General features: G+C 41.7%; 1 protein-coding gene and 1 long non-coding RNA gene across 3 annotated transcripts; both read left to right on the top strand.

Moving 5' to 3' along the window:
- The first annotated feature begins 342 nt into the window (after positions 1 to 342).
- CLDN12 (claudin 12) lies at positions 343 to 6,834 on the top strand. 2 transcript variants are annotated; one of them, XM_062604970.1, is made up of 4 exons: positions 837 to 1,019; positions 1,513 to 1,589; positions 3,105 to 3,172; positions 5,217 to 6,834. In XM_062604970.1, exon 4 carries the CDS (start codon positions 5,239 to 5,241, stop codon positions 5,974 to 5,976), a length of 738 nt encoding a protein of 245 aa, XP_062460954.1. In that variant the 5' UTR covers positions 837 to 1,019; positions 1,513 to 1,589; positions 3,105 to 3,172; positions 5,217 to 5,238; the 3' UTR covers positions 5,977 to 6,834. The 2 variants fall into 2 exon arrangements, with proteins under 2 accessions (XP_062460953.1, XP_062460954.1); XM_062604969.1 differs by lacking the exons at positions 837 to 1,019; positions 1,513 to 1,589 and adding an exon at positions 343 to 501.
- A 3,943-nt stretch (positions 6,835 to 10,777) lies between these two features.
- Positions 10,778 to 16,359, top strand: LOC134156803 (uncharacterized). Its single transcript, XR_009962068.1, has 2 exons — positions 10,778 to 12,464; positions 13,659 to 16,359. It is a non-coding gene; the product is annotated as an uncharacterized LOC134156803 (long non-coding RNA).
- The last annotated feature ends 576 nt before the right edge of the window (positions 16,360 to 16,935 follow it).

Genomic DNA, 16,935 nt, shown 5'->3' with positions numbered 1-16,935 from the left:
GCATGAAGAGTTGCGATGAATAGGTAAGGTGTACGGTAACTTGTGGGTTAAGGGCAACGCAGTTTAATAAGCGAAGGAAAGCAGCAGCAGCAAACGCAGGCGCTCCCCATCTACCACTGTCGGGCCGGTACCCCGCCGCTCTCCCGCGTAACAGCTGCTTTGTGCAGCAGGCACCGGCTCCTCGAGCGTTAACCACGTAGCCGCCGTACGTAAGGAGCCTGCTCACAGCACCGCCTTTCCCAGTGGCGGACCCCGCGCGGGTCGCAACCGCTGGGAGCGGAACACGCTTCCTGCAGGAGCCGCCCCGCGCACCCACTACCGCCCCGCGGGGCACGCTGGGAGTTGCAGTGCGGTCGAGGGGGCTGGCGCTGCGGCGGTGCCGGACTAAACCCGCAGCCCCGCCGCGGCCTCCTGAGGGGAGAGGCGGCCCCGGCGGGCGCAGGTCGGGCAGCGCCGCGGCGATGGTGCCTTCGCTGCGTGGCCCCGTGCGCTGACAGGAAGGTGAGCGCCGGAGCGGGCATGGGGGCGGCGGCGGCGGCTGCCGGGCCGTAAAGGGGCTGATGGGCCGGCCCGGTGCGCCGCTGTTGAGGGGGCTTCGCTGTCGGTAGGCCGGCGGCGGTGGCGGTGGCGGTGGCTTCAGTGACTCGCCCCGGCTGGGAGCGCGACAGGTCGGGAGCGCGGACACCTGGTGGTGTTTGGCTTTTGCCGTGCAGGCAGGGCAGCAGCTGAACCACTCGGGGAGGGGGGAGGTTTGTGTTTTCCTTTTCGGCCTTGGCTGTCGTCATCTGTTTTTCCTAGATCAGCGGGAACCCGTGCTACATGCTGGAAAACGCTAGTGTATTAACTAGGAATGCTGAGTCTAATCCTGTGCATCTGGATTTAATTTTAATAGGAGTTTTGTAAGACTTGGAACTGTGTGATGGATTTCCAGAAGAAGAAAACATGACTGGTGGCACTGATTCTTTACCAGTTACTTCCCATTATCTTGAAACAGGATAGCTGTTGGTCTCTCGTTGCAGGTGGTCAGTTATACAAAACTCATTACGATTTTTTTAAACTGATAACACTGTTGTGGATAGGTAGAGAATGTGTTTGTTTATAAATTGTTCTTAGTGGGACCTCTCCTGCAGAGCTCTACAGAACAGCAGTGGTCTTAGGGCTGTGCAAGGGAACAGACCTGGCCTTACTCATCACTGAATTATGTCTCTAGTAAAGGCTTTTTTTTTTTCCTTCTTTGCTTATTTTGTGCAGCTTGTGAGCAGTTAAATGATCTACCAGGTTTTAACCAGCTTCAGCAAGCATCTCTTGTTACAGCAACATAGATCTTTAAAATAGGAGCTGTGGCAAAGTCTGTCCCTGAAGTGGTATGAGGTAACGGTGGTGGACAGGATACAAAAGCCTTGAATATTAAAGCTGTAAGATCCTTGGGATATACAAAGCTTGTATCTATAATCCAGGACAAGACAGGGTTTCATCTGCCCTAGCCAAAGTGAGCTTTCTTCCCCTGGACAGCTGGTTCAGAACTGGCTGAGGTCCTTACCTGTGCAACACCACCAGTGACAGAGAATAAAGTCAGATGGACTAAAAGGGTAGAGGAAGATTAAAAAAAACTCCCATGTCTATAGAAATGGAGGACTTTCAGAGTTAGATGTGGTAGAATATTCCATACCTGTTCTGTATCTGTTTGTTACAACAGCTGGTGGCTGCAGGTTGTCATCATTTAATGGGAGGGACTCTTGGGATAGGCAAGGCTCCTTTTCTGACACGTTTGTTTGCCAGTACTAATTTTCTACTTGATTATGGTTATTACTGAGCACTGGCTGGTATTCTGGGGTGTGACCCTGCAGAGGGAGGTCTGCATGTTTATCTTAGCTTTGGTTGCTACTAAATGCACAGAAAGCTTAAAATTGCTGAGAAATACTAGTGAATAAAAAGATCTGCTCCAAGCTGTGCAGTAATGCTTTTTTGAGACCCAGACTTAAAAAAATACAAACAACTCAGCTCTGCTGCTTCTCCAAATGCAGCTGAGAGTGTTGCTGCTGATCTCTGCAGCCTTTCATAGTTAGTGTCCCCAGATTGCTGTGTTTACTCATAGTAGTCTTGGCTGATTAAGTTGGTAGTGGGAATGCTTGATTTGATTTTTGTCTGCATTTCTGTGTCTTACATGTGATAGCATTCATATTGGAGGACTCCAGACTTGGAAATTCACTTTCTCGTTTAGTGAAAGATACGGGTTGCATGAGTGTGTGCTGTCAGGTCTCTCTCTTGCCTAGATGGTTTGATAAATTCTTCGATGTTGCACTCCAGGAGACTACACATATATAAATGTTAGATTATTTCAGGATTTGATATAGATTATTTAAGAGAAATTCAATGTCCTTGTACATGTTAGTACAGCAAACTCACCTTTAGATTGTAGCTCTTAACAGTCACATAATGACATCCTTGTAGATCTGACATCATCCAGCAGAAAAGCCATTTTCCCATTATGACCTGCATAATTGTTCCTGGGACTCAGTGTATGGGTGTAAAGACTCCACAGAAAAAAAAGATCCTTTATCCTCCTCTGGGAAAGCTAGACAGCCATTGAAAAGGCATCATCATCGGTACTTCCCTTGTGTAGAGAAGCCAGGAAGGAATAGAGAACCACAAGTATATAAACAGTTCAGAGTCTGTGTTTTGTTCTCATTAAAAACAGTTTTATCCCCTTCACCCTGCTGTTTAAGTGCAGCCTGGAACCTAACATCTGAAATAATAATTTTATGTGACTTGGTGTGTTTGGGAGTTTATTTTGTTAGAAACATAAAACTGAGGATCTGAAAACCTTCCTGTCTTGAAACACCCTTGAGAAAGGGAGCTGTTTGCACTCCTCTTATCTGTTCCATAAAGACAGAGATAAGTAGATAGAAAGAGAACATGCTCCTGGGGAAAGGGGAAAAAAAAATGTAGTTTGAGCTTTGTTTTTTAAATAAGAGGAAATTGTACAAAGGTGCTGAAGTCAGCCTAATGTGAGCATATCTGAGATTCCTTATTTCTGAATTACAATGTTAAACAAATGCATGAAACTAATATGATGCTGACACTCTCCTTGTTCTGTCTCTTAGATCCAGTAACACCTTTCTTCCTACTTCTAGAAGTTGCTACGGTTTCTCTTGATTTGAACACACTGCTGGTAAGTACACTGGATCAGTCTTAATTAAGGCAACATCTGTTTTGTTACTGACTTAATCAGGGACCTGTAACTGAAGCTGTAATTACAGCCATAAAGCTAGCAGCTTTGCAACGTGCAGCAGCATTCCATCAGATGGAGTGATCACGGATAACTTACCTACAAATTCACTTTCCCTTGATACCTCTAATGGGAAAATGAGATATTTTCTATGTATTTCCTAAGCCAAGAGAAGCACTAAGGACTCTTTAATTTTATTAAAAACAAAACAAAGAAACAAACAAAAAAACCCACCCAAAACCAAACAAAAAAAACCTCACCCCCTCAAAAAACCCCCACGAACCTAAAACAACCACCACCACCGAAAAAAACCCTCAACCAACTAAACCAAAAAAAAACCCTCAGCAAAGCCCAGCCAAAATCCCTACCTTGCATTCCTGGTGCATCTACCAAAAATAAAATATGCAGGGTGGTCTAAGCACACTTGGCAACCATAGGATGAACTACAGACTAAAGTCTTCTGTCTGTGTAACTGGTACAGCAGAGGTAATAGAAAAATACAAATTTCCGCATGCTGTCTGAAGTCCTGGCAGTGTAGTCCTTGCCATAAGTCTACCTTGGTGACATAGAAGGAAAGAAAATACCCCCTTTTTTCTTGTCCGCCCTCTTGTATTAGAGAATACGGATGAACCTCACATCTTTTTTTGCCCACCCTGCATTAACTCTGCCCAGATTTTCAAATGCAAATGAATTTGCACAAACCATGGGTTTCTGAAAATGGCCACTCCTGTGCTTATTCCAGCTGCTTCCAGTATTTGTGGAAATTCCTCATCTGAAAAGTTCCCTGGGTATTTGATGTTTGCAGGTGTAGAAGGAGAGTAAGGGATCAGATCGTAGTTCTGTATGGTTGCAACCATGTCTGCAACCTTTCTGAGATACAGATGTGCAGGTATTTGTGTACACGTTAGGTAGAGCTTCTGGTACCTAAAGAATTGTTTTATGACTTTAGACAAATAAGCACAGTGCATTGTAATGATTTTGAAGAAATTTCAGTAGGAGTTTATGACCGAATGGCACTCAGTGAGAATATTCAAGGTACTCTCATTTTTAGGTACTATAATTTTTAGTGTCTTGCTTCAGATATATTCTGAGGTTGATGCTCAGTGCCTGTTATGGATTAGGCTTCTTTAAAGTATCTCAAGCTCCCAAAGGAGGGGATTACTCAGACTGAATCTTTTTAAAAGACCCATCATTGAGACTGTTTCCTGATATCCCTCCAGGTAAGAGACTATATACTGGGTACACAGACAGGGGTTATATTGAAAAGGAAGCAATGTTCTTTAACACTGGTTTTGAAGAGGAAAATGTGACCCCTGAAAAGCCATCTGCTTTCTGGAATTGCTTGCGTCTTGGACAGCTGCTTTTGAGAGGCAGACATAGTGTGGAAGAACTGTTAATTGCCTTTGAAAAAGTCATAGTACGGTAATCAGCAGAGTCTTCTCTGCTACTTTACAGCTCTCATCAACAATTTGTTCTATATATAATGTGTATAACTGTGTACATATCCATTCCTTGTCCAGTCTAACTGTGTTGGGTTTAAGCAATTCCTTTTTAAGGTAGGACTTAAAAGTCCTACTCTGATATTACATCTGGGCTAAAGGGGGAGCTGCCAGTTGAGGAGAGGTGAACTTAAATCACAGTCAGTGATTCACTTTCTCCACCTGAACTCTGTTGAAGTCCACACAGTGACACAAGATGAAAGGCTGTGTAGAATTACATGTTCAAGTGCTCCTTTTGAATTTTGATCACAGTGAATTTAGGAGTCTGTCAGCTGAGCGGTCCTAACAGTCTGTGAAAGAATCTGGTGTTTCATTAAAGCATGAACTTGGTAATGCTAGCTCCACATAAGGGTGTAAGGCAAAGAACATGCCAGAGAGTTACTGCCTACTGGCTGCCATACAAGTTTATTAACCTGGGATGAGTCAGTGTTAGTCCTGTGTCTGTAAACTTTCACCTACTGACTTCTTTTCCCTCTTCTTCATTGCAGGAAACGACTTCTGTGAGCAAGCATGGGCTGCCGGGATGTTCATGCAGCGACCGTCCTGGCCTTCCTCAGCGGAACAGCCTCAGTAGCTGGACTCCTTGCAGCAGTTCTTCTTCCAAACTGGAGGCAAATGAGACTGTGCACATTCAACAAGAATGAGAGGAACGTGACAGTTTACACTGGACTTTGGATTAAGTGCGCTCGCTTTGATGGGAGCAGAGACTGTGTGATATATGACCCACAGTGGTACACTGCTGTCGATCAACTGGATTTGCGTGTTCTTCAGTTTGCCCTTCCACTGAGTATGTTAACTGCTGTCTCGGCTCTGTTTCTCTGCTTGGTTGGCATGTGTAACACAGCCTTTGTATCGACTGTGCCAAACGTCAAACTGGCTAAATGCCTTGTGAACAGTGCAGGCTGCCACCTCGTGGCTGGCCTCTTGTTCCTGCTTGCATGTGCCATTTGTCTCACTCCATCAATCTGGGTCATTTTTTATAACAACTATCTGAACAGAAAATACGAGCCTATCTTTAGCTTTGACATCTCCGTTTTTATTGCCATTGCCAGTGCTGGTGGTCTGTTTTTCACTTCCATTATGCTGTTTCTGTGGTACTGTGCATGTAAAAGTCTACCTTCTCCTTTTTGGCAGCCCCTCTATTCCCATGCCCCTAGCATGCACAGCTATGCCTCCCAGCCGTATTCTGCACGCTCTCGTCTCTCTGCCATGGAAATCGACATTCCTGTTGTGACACATGCAACTTAAGAAGACAAACTCTTGGAAGCCAAGTTCTTAAGCTCATTCAGACCGTGAAAATTGCAGGCTTGATTCTCTCTGCTGCCTTGTGCTGAGCATAATCATTTGTAAGGTCAGGTTTCCAAAGGTGCAAAGCAGTGGAGCTGCGAGTTTAGCAAGCCTCTTGCTGTTCTCATGTGTTACTTCCTGACCAACTTTTTTTGTTTTCTGTTGTTTTTTTTCTAACTCTGAGCTCACTACAGACAAAGTTGCTGCTGCTCCTTGAACATTACACTAACAATAGCACCCGTTCATCCTTCTGATTATTGAGGTCAGAGCAGGTTTGAACATCTTTGCTATTTGATAAGCTACTGGTCCCATTATAAGAGCTACATAGGTGGACCCTTGCACCCCTGCATTATCCAAATGCAGGCAGTGGAACTGAGTGCAAGGAGTTCAGATTTTCATGTTCATCTGGACACACATATTTTAAGATGTAATGTATGAAAAGGGTATTTGGCAGACTAATCCAATTCTGTAGCAGTCTGTTTTCCACTGTACACACAAAAAGCTACCTGCTTACAAACTTCTGTAATGGAATTGGTGTCAAATTACCCTTTATTTTCAAAGTAGCTATCAGAAGACAAAAATCTGATTTAAGTAATAATGTTGTTCTGTACTGTAATAGCATTTTGTGAATTGCTGGAGGCTAGAAACTTTTTTTGTGATTTTTATTTCTAGTCTTTTTTACTGAGTTAGCAAGTTCACTGAATCTATTTTGTGATTAAAACAAAAGCCACCTGTATTTTAAAAATTCTGTTTAGAAGCTTGAATATTTTATATGAAGGCCATCTTAAACATAGATTTTCAAGTAGGCTTTAAAGTATTAGTTCTACTAATGTCACTTGCTGCAAGATGGATTAGAATTCTGAAGGCTATGAAAGATTCTTTTGGAACAGTGTACACAAGCTATAACAACATCTCTCTAGGAGGGGGATTATAACCCTGAGGAGAGATTTTTAAATCTAGAATTATTTTTTTTCTTAATGTATATACAAGTAACAATGAGCTTGTGTATTTTTCAGAGTCGTTTTTTATGGTTGTTGACTTTTCATGCTGTAGCTGATTTAATTACCAACTTCTCAGCCTTTTTCTTCGACACCTTTCAAGTTGAGCTATTTTGAAATCCAGTTATTTCCTCTGCTGCTACTTCACAAGTGGAAAAAGTTTCCTATTCCTATTTGCTGTAAGATGAGGTTTTAAATAACTTAGCTTCACCTTGTAGCTCTGCAAGGATGAGGAAGGATTATAAATTCCCAATCTGGGATGTCTTTGAGTCATGTTTTTTTCCTTCTAAAATGCAGAGCAAGTCAGCCCTAAGGATCAAAGCTTTTCAATATGGGCTCTGAAATTACCTGGAAGTTTTATGACAGTGAGTTGAAGAGTGTTACAATTAAGGCAAGTATTTGATTTGCTCAGATTTTGGTGACTTGAGATCTTGTGTTGAAGACCTCATTCCAGTAAGGAAAGTTATTTTGATTGATGGCATTCTGGAGCTCAGTGGATATTTGTATTTTATTTATCTCAGAACAAATTTGCTTTGCTAAAAAAAAAAAAAAATCTTAAATTCCAGTTCTGTAAACTCACCGAAGGCCCTGAAAATTAGTTCATTTCTTTTTCCATGGGAACAAATGCTGTGCTGGACAAATCTTGTTGTGTTACAATCTGTGCGATAACAGTGTACTAAGAGGAATCATTGTGTTATAGCTGGTGGAGCTGGGATTTCAGCACAGAGTAAGGAAGCTGATCCCTATCATAAATGCCAGCATAGTCAGGAAAGTGGCAGGCCTTTTGGACCAAGTGCTTGATTAAATTGCAGTCTAAGGAATTAACACTGTGGATGATAAAAAGCACTTGAGAACACAGGCCTCTAACATTACATGAATTTAATACCCTTTTAGGTTTATGAGGCATGATGTTAGGTGAAATATCTTTTATAATTTCTTTAATCAAATCGTGACTTGCATGGGATTAGAACACGCATAATGACATGCAAGCCAGTTGTTTCTTCGAAACTGAACTTTGCTTTACAGTTACTCTGTTTGTCCAGCCTCAGATTCTGTTGCTGTTTCAGCTGCCCATATTGTTTGATGCCTTGTCAGGTCAAAGCAAAGGGACTGCTGGTTTGTGATTTAACATCCGCTTGCTTCTTCATCGCTCTGGTGTCTCTTCTTCTTTGTGCCTTGCTTATGTTATGAGCTGGTCGCTGAATGTTAGTTTACAGTCAGTGCCTGGTATGCTTTTTGAATTTACATTTTTATCATTTTGGAGAGATGAGGAATACATCTCAGTAATTTTAAAAGGAGCTGAATCTTCAGTATCTCCAGAGCAGGAAAGGCAGCCTGGCAAACTGATGTTTTCTACAAGAGAGTAAATGCAGCCAGTGTTTTGTTGTACACTTTAAATAGCAGATGTTTCTGACAGCTCTTTTGTATTCTTTGATTTTTATGCACTAAACTTTCACTTGATATTTGCTGCTGCCTCAGCTGGTAACTTGTTGCTTTGAAAATTGTGTCTTTCCAAAAGTCTAATAGAGCCAAGCTGTGGGAGGTGGGGATCCAGAAGCTAGTGGATTCCAGCACAGTTTTCACTTAAGGTCTTATTTATCAAAAAGACTATTGCATCCTGTTGTATCACTGAAGCACGGATGGGTTTCTTTGAACAGTGCTGTTAATGTGAATTTCTGCTGGATCCCAAGCGAAATTAACTGGAAGTGCTGTGCTTTATTTCTCCTCCTCTACAGAAAGAGGTGGCCAACCTGCGACACTTGAGCCAGGTGCCACTGCAGCAATTCTCTTGCGAAGGTTACCATTGTGCCCAGCAGCAGGGCTGGGGAGTGACAGGCCTCCTGGGATCTGGGGGAACAGGACCCATGTCTCCTGCATGTGTCTCCACCAGGGGCCAGCTGCTGTGAGTGATTGGTAGCCCTGCCACTGTACAGCTGCTCTTTCCTGGGCACTTAGCTATGTACAGGACAGGCCTCTCTGGGCCTTGAACGCAGGAAGAGGTTTATTTGTGGCTGATGCAGTCAGAGGGTGCTCTGGGATGACAGGAGCCTGTATTTTTTTTCAAGTAATTCCTGTCCAACTTCTGAAGTTGTGTTTAATTACAGTGTTGGTTCTTTTTATGTGAAACAAGATGCGTATTTTTAATAAAACATTCTCATACAAATGGAGGTGATTTTGATTAATTTTGTGGAGAGCAGTAACTGCTAGAGTATCAAGGTCTACCTGTTTTGGTACTGTTTGCCAGACTTTCAGATGCCTTAGCAGGCTCAAAATGTTGCTTATATTGCATATATACTGCAATTTAACTCCTGATTTTACAGGACTCTTGCTTTAAACAAACAAAAACCAACCAAACCAAAAAACTCAACCCTTCTGCCATGCTCTGCAAGCTTGACTATTTATAATTTACTTATAAGCTAGTCCTAACATGTTCCAAGATTCGTTATCCCTTTAAAAGAAGGAGAGTGATTTCTCTTACATCTAGAGGCTTCCCTTTCTGCCCATGGACAGGATGCACACTGGGAACCAGGATCTGTGTCAGGCCCCCAGGAAAGCCAAAGTATTGGCAGGACATGGAGAAGCGTGGAGTCCTCGCCCTGTACTCACAGCCCTGTCTCTCCCCTGTCAGTTCTGCTACTCATGCAGCCATCATTTAACCAGTGCAACTTACTTGCAAACCCAGCTGGAACTCCTGAGCTGGGTTATTTTCTTCCTAGTATGGTAAGATTTGCACTGTATTAGTGTCAAACAACAGCAGTGGTGGCACTAGCCATCCTCCTGCCCTCTGCTGTGCCTGCTGTGCTCTCAGCTGGAGAATGCTACTGCCTTCTGTGTGAAAGTTGGTTCAGCATCCCAGGGACAGTCCAGGTTAATGATGATTCATTCCCATTGTGTGCTGCTCCTGACAACTACAGCTCAGCAGCATTGTGGTGACTCTGTACTGAGCCTTTGCCTTTGAACATTAGAAATGCTGCTGCCAGAGTGCAAGTTCACAAATCAACCTGGATTATTTATGCAGAATACAGTAAGACTTGCTGGTAATTCCTCTAGACTTCTTGTATTCTGAACTGGCATTCTAGTAAGTTGTTCTTTCTATCTGTTTGGGGAAGAAATGTTTATACAAGAACAGTTCTCATGGAATATGCACATGGAGTATAAACCAGTTGTTGCCAGTACTAAAACTCACTTGGGGTGGAAAAATGATTTTATATTCTCTGCTGTTGTGGGTTCATTTCCTTCTTTGATGGTTTTTCAAGACATGCCTCCTGTCTGCAAGAGCTGGTATAAACCTAGGGGCTAGTTGGGTGTTGACATAAACACTGGGATGCAGAGAACTCAGTTTCTCCCAAAGCATGGGAGAGCCTCATTTTTTTATTTTTTTTCATATTAAAATTCCTAAAAAACTACCCCACGTATTTGTGTTTATTGAAAACAAAACTCTTGACAGATTTTCCCCTGGTTTATTTCACAGGAATTGAGCACAGATGTGGTTTAGCAGGTATGTAATGTTACTTATCCCTTTGTATATCTACTGAGCAGGCATAAATATACATAGCGTACCTTAGACGGAGCATAAGCTTTTTTTGTATGGTTTTTGTTGTACTGCTGCATCAGCCTTTATCAAGCTGGACATGCAGAGGCCTCGTCGAAGGGTAAAATGGTGGTTTCTGATTTCAGCACTGCTTTTTATGTGTGTTCCAGGCAGTCAATTTGCTCATTCAGGTATTAGGCTTCTAGGGCTGGGGGCTTTGTTTTTTGCATGTAAAGGCTGAGCCCAGGGCAGTAGAAATTGTGGTGAGCTGGAGGGTATGAATGGTTAAGGCTATTTGGAGGAGAGAGACCAGAAAGCTGGACTTAAAGAGCAGTAGAAATTGTCCTAATTTCAGTTCTAACAAAGAGAAAAATAGGTAATTAAAGCTCTAAGTATCTGAACAACCTTCAAAGCACCAAAGACTCCCAGAATATGATAAGCAAACTTTGAAAACAAAGTGTATGAGTACTGCCCAAGAGGATGTGTCCTTGGGAACCACAGATGTTGGTCCCAGTGCACAGCACCACTTCCTAGCTACATGCCATGCCAGAAGCCTCTGTGTAGCCACTGCTGCCATGGGTGGCATTTTAGCATCAAAGCCTGGCACCAGCCTATCTGTAGTCTCGCTTACCCTGTGTTACATCACTTTCACCAGTCAGGGGGTCTGTAACCATTGATACTGCACTAGTTTTCTTCCCAAAGCTACAACATATTCATAAAGACGTATGTAAGATCATTTACAAATTCACACTGAATTTTAAGTAAATACTAACAGTTATGCCAAAAAGAAGCCTTTCCTAAAAACAGGTCCTGTATGTATTTGAACTTACTGCAGACACTTTCTGACCTACTATAGTCTTCAGCATGTGAGGTTTTTGTTTTTTTTTTTATGAGCTTAAGCAGATACAGTGTGCTGTATGGATGAAATCCCATTTTCTTGCTGCTTTTGTTCTTCTTCATTTATTTAGTTTTCAGCCTCCCAGGTGCCTAATCTGGTCTGCCTCCTGGTCATGAGCTCTACTGCCAACACCAGGGAGGCGGTGGGAATATGTGAGCAGAAGTAAAAGGGCAAGATGGCATGCTTGATGCCTCATGAAGTCTTACTCTCAGACCTTTGTTTTCCCGCTTACTGAGCAATTTACATAAGAAAGACTGTGTTCATTTGATTTTTTTTTTTTAAGGTGAGTTGTATTTATTAATTGTAAAAGTTGTTGGAAAAATACTGCATTTTGAGAAAAAACACAACATTAGCAAGGCAAAAATCACGTCTCAAAATATTTTAAGGTTTGTTCCCTTTTCATTTAATGCTAATTCAGTTAGTAAAAGAAGGTGTGGCAAGGAAAAAAGATAATGAAGCCTAAAGAGTTGACTTTTCAATTGAATGTGAAGATTACACTGCTTTAAACTATGTATATCTTAAGAAATCAGTAAGGAAAAGAGCTTGTTTTTTTAATAGATATATAGTGCCAAATATTAAGATACTTTCATCAGTTTATAGGTTAATCCAAATGGTTTAGTATTATCTCTGAAGACTCAGCATCATGTATCAGCATTATTGCACTGTTTTTACTCCTTAATCAAGCCAGCAAAGATAAAATGCTCAGGTTCTTCTATTGCTGTGCTAAGGTGTTCTGCAGGTGGATTGGATTTCCTGGACAAAGTGTCACCTTGGAAAGTAACTGGCAAGGAATCACATTCTCACAAAATAGGCTCAGTAGGAAGGCTTTTATTTTACAGTACAGCTGCCTGTTCTTGATTCAATTATACATCTTCCAGAGAAGGCCTTGAGAACACAAGCTCAATCATCAACAAAAATATTCACCTTTCTGTTCCTTCTTAGGCTTTGGTGCAAGTACCTTCATATTTAACTTGCCATATGCAACTCTGACCAAATGCTGTTGACCTTCACAACTGCAGAAGTGAGCACATTTCCCTTCCAAATAATCCAGACAGTCAGTTTAACAAGTGAGGAAGAGCTGGCTCTGTGACCTTGGTGGTCCACAGACAGCCACAACACGTGAATCATTGAGTCATAGCATACCAGGTTGGAAGGGACCTCAAGGATCATCTGGTCCAACCTGTCTTGGCAAAGCATGACCTAGACTAGATGTCCCAGCACCCTGTCTAGCTGAATCTTAAAAGAGGCCAGCGTTGGGGAATCCACCACTTCCCTGGGGAGATTATTCCAATGGCAAATTGTTCTCAGTGTGAAAAATTTTCCTCTTGTGTCCGGTCATGAGGTTTCTGGCATTGCAGCTTAGCAAGCACTGAGGTGTTGGTGGGCTCTCAGCAGTGCTTTTGTCAGCTGCTTCTGGGTTACAGAGTTCATAATTCATTATGGTACATCAGTTCCAGTTAGTTTGCATGTACACTTTCAAATGCCATGTGGCTGCACCTTAATTAGCCAAGGAGTTGTGAGAATCTTGGGAACAACTAATCTTAGTGGCTGATGCCTGTATGCCTCATGTGAGGAGTCATCTGGGAGCTGTAATTCTCTCAGGCTCTCAGCACTGATCTGCTTAGAGTTCTTGTAGAAGGTCTTGAACACTGGGCAGAGCAGCATTTGCTTTGACTAGATTTCACTACCCATGGTAAGATTCAAATGCATCACAGACTTTCTGGTTTAAAGCACAGGAACTGAATTCAAAAAGGTCTTACTGGATAGATAACATGAAAACAATGCAACTTGGTGAAATATGACTCTGAGCTGCCTAAGTGTGCATACTGAAGTACAAAAACCCCTGCAGCTTTGGAGTTTGACTCTTGAGTAAGCTAGGTAAAGTACCAAAGTTCAGATTTCTCTCCAGGAAGCATCTTTTACAAGACAGTGTCTCGGGCAACCCCTTCTTATTTTTGCAGGGCACCAGAGGTGGCATTAGGTTCTGCAGAAGCTTGTGTGTGGTCTATCACAGACAACACAGCCTATGCCTCGATTTGCTTGAATACTATTGTACACTTGTGAACTAAAATTGATAGTGCTTCCTGGGTCAGTTCTGGAAACTATTTTTTCTCACAGCTGCTTTTACAATGTTTTACATTTCATTTTGTTATTGATAATTAATCCACTACTGTAGCAATTTAACACATTTTCTTTGCTTTATTTCTGTGTCCAGCTGTCACAACTTTCTCCTAACAGGAATAAACGCAAGTTCCTAATGGCTAAAAGCTATTAATATGTTTTCTTGAGCTCCTGAAGTTCCCTATATGCCTTAAAGTGATTATTATGTTTCCTGAAAATATTGTCTGTGTCCAAGCACCATGCATATTATGTCTGTTGCTGGATAAGTGCATAACTGTGGCTGAACAAAAGAAGGGAGAATGCAGCAGAAGGCAGAACTTCCTTTTCCATTGGCACAGGCATGGAGGAAAGCACCAGAAATTTGGCCATGAGGTTTGAACTGAAAATCCCCATTCAATATATGATTCAGCCATGAACAAATCCCACTGTCTAGAAAGAAATTATCTGTAAATGAAGACAATGATTTGATCATAGTTGCTTTGAAAACGTCCAGTGTATAAAGGCAAGTATTTGTAAACTCCTGAATTCTCAACATCACAGACTCCTACCACAAGCAAGGAGATTTGGGCAGGATGCTGTGTCCACTGGAACACTTGTAATGCTATGGAACACTTGCAATGGTACTGCTTTCTGAAACAGTAGTTCTCTGCTTTGGATAATTCCAGTGAGTCTATATTGTGAGACTAAGTAACATAGTAATTAATACTAACTTCTCTGTTTCTTCACTTCTTCAAAGGAGCAAGATGTAAGTACTTGCTACAGTCAAGATTCCAGATTAAGTTATTCTGGAATGATACATTCCTACTTCTAGATATGGGAATTTTAGAAGGGGTTCCTTTTCTGCTATGGTGTAGAACTAGCATTGCACATAATTCCTGGACAATAACTAGATACAGACAGTACTTTCATAGCTATATAGCATTTTGAACCAAACCTGAGTCTGCAGCAGGGGTAAGAAAAGCTGAAGTGCTGACAAGCCAGGAAATACATTAACTAATAAATTAAGAATAAATTAAAAGATCCAGTGTCCAACAGAAACAGTATGTCAACTCATCTGATATAAACTGAAATGTCAACAGACAGTCTGGTCCCCTCGCAGTTTAGAGAATGGACTAAATAAAAGCAGCTGTGTGGGTAAGTACTTCTCCCATATTCTGGCATGAAATTGTTAGTTGATCTTTATCAGTTTTAACAACAAAAAAAAATCAGATGTTAAATAAGGCCTGCAGAACAGCACTCAAGGGATATTTTCTGCCAGTTTGTTAAACCAATAGCTTAAATCAAGTGGAGTTATTCACTGGTGGAGTTCAACAGGACCCTTCTTTTGTTGGGCTGCTCCATTTTGTGACTCTCCTACTTATCCTACCCCAACTAACTGTAGCTACAATGTCCCTCTTGCCCCAGCTATGACTGAGGAGACTTAATAAGGCAAACCCAATGATAAATAGCAAACATGCAGTTGTCTCATTATATTAATTCATTCTGGGGGAGAAAGGCAGAATCTTGGAAACATATTTCTCTAGAGAGCAAGAGCAATTTTAAACAGCAGAAAGCATAACAGCGTGATCTGTATTACATTACAGCTATGTTCAAAGGGATAGCTTGTGCCCAGTTAAACCACAAGACAGAAAGCAATCCACAGGAAATCATGAGTTGCCGATCCTAGTTCACAGCTGGATGAATGCTGTTCAGCATGGCTTTCAATTACAGAGGTGCTGTGGCAAGAGCTGTGGAATTTAAGTTTTATGTGAGGCATACAGATGAAAGTCAAGTTGTCCTTTAGTTGTAATTGCAGTATAGCTAGGTCTTAGGGTCCCTGTCTGCACACTTACTGTGCTAAACTCAGTAACTCCTTGGGTGGTCCAGGAACTCCTCAGCTAGTCCCTGTACAGAAAAGACGCCCAACTGACAAAGACAAGGTGACAGACCCAGTTCCTCAACACCTTCACAACAAAGGATCTGTCTAACCCTTGTGGGAGATCAGCTGGGGATTTCAGACAATCCTGAGGATTCCTCCCAGGAAACTCCTGCCATTCCAAGACCAATTTCTATGCCTAAATGTGTCATTTAACATCCAGAGTGAAGACTATGGCCCTTCCAGAGACTTCTGGTGGTAGTGGTTCCTGCTGCAGAATGGACCAGATTGCACACACAGGTAAAATGCTTGTAAATAGTCTGTAGAAACTGTTCCTGTAGATGCAGAAATGGCCACTCAGGACAGCCTTTTTGCACATAGTTAACACAGTAAGATAGTTTAGTTTAAAATACTTATAATAATGAATAATGCATGTGCTGAAGAAGTTACACAGGATCAGGGGCCAGCTGGGATGTGAGAACTGAGCAGAGAAGCTGTTAAGGAAGTCTCATCTGATCCAGTGACTCGTGTTGCTAACCAGATTGCAACCAACCAGCCTGTGTGGGAGATCCAAACAACACCCTATGCCAAGGTCCAAATCATTAGGTTTTTTTAAGCAAACACTGATGATTTTTTGTGCAACACTGCTAACCCAAAAACCAAATCAGCCCTTCCATCCAAGAAATGCTGCATTTAACAGTTAGTCTTTGTCTAGATAAGTCCAATGGTTTTCAAGGTAAACTCGTTAGCCCTGCTAGAAGTGATCAGTTCAGTACATATTATACTAGAAAATTCATTGCTCTCTGTTGTTTAAAATACTAGAGAAGACTAAATGTTAACAACTGTTTATGCATTGCCAGATTTTACTGAAATACAAGTTCTGAAGCACTTGTCATTTTGGTCACAGTAGTACTACAATAAAGGTAGCAAGAGACTCTAATTCAGTCTGTGATTCAGTACTATTAACAATTCTGCAAAGCAATGCACGTATAGCAGTGCTATTCACACCTATTCGTTTTCCAAAACAAACCTATGAACAAAAACAAAACAAAATATGAACTATTAAGGTCAGAAGGCAAAATTTTTCATATATGCCTTTACTGATGAGACTGACACTTTTACATCTCAGTATAGTCACAAGATAATTAAGTAATTCTGTAGATGCTTTTCAAACAGTCTGCTTAATCCCTAAGTATTAAGTGTTTGGTCACCTGGGTATTGTGCAATGAAAACCAAAGAAAATCAGTTGCTACTTACCACCACCCTTAGCAGAAATACTGTGCTGATCCTGTGTATTTCCCTAGGTTCCCTCTTTGAAAACCCAAAATCACCATGGGTACAAATCTTATTTCCATGACAGCAAGGGCCCACATCAATTGAGAAGACTGACTTTAACTGTCCCAGTAGTATTCAGCTGATCATGTCTGAATTTATTAAAACCATGTGACAGTCAGTTTAATCCCTGGTTTAATCTCAGGTTTGCCTGAAAGATGAAATTTGGCCATTGTATTTATAG

The sequence above is a fragment of the Pezoporus occidentalis genome, unplaced genomic scaffold (assembly GCF_034315485.1).
Source record: "Pezoporus occidentalis ecotype Australia unplaced genomic scaffold, CSIRO_AGI_Poc_V1 ctg9, whole genome shotgun sequence".
NCBI lineage: Eukaryota > Metazoa > Chordata > Aves > Psittaciformes > Psittacidae > Pezoporus > Pezoporus occidentalis.
Note: the sequence above shows the minus strand (reverse complement) of the source record. Positions and strands in the feature narration are given on the sequence as shown.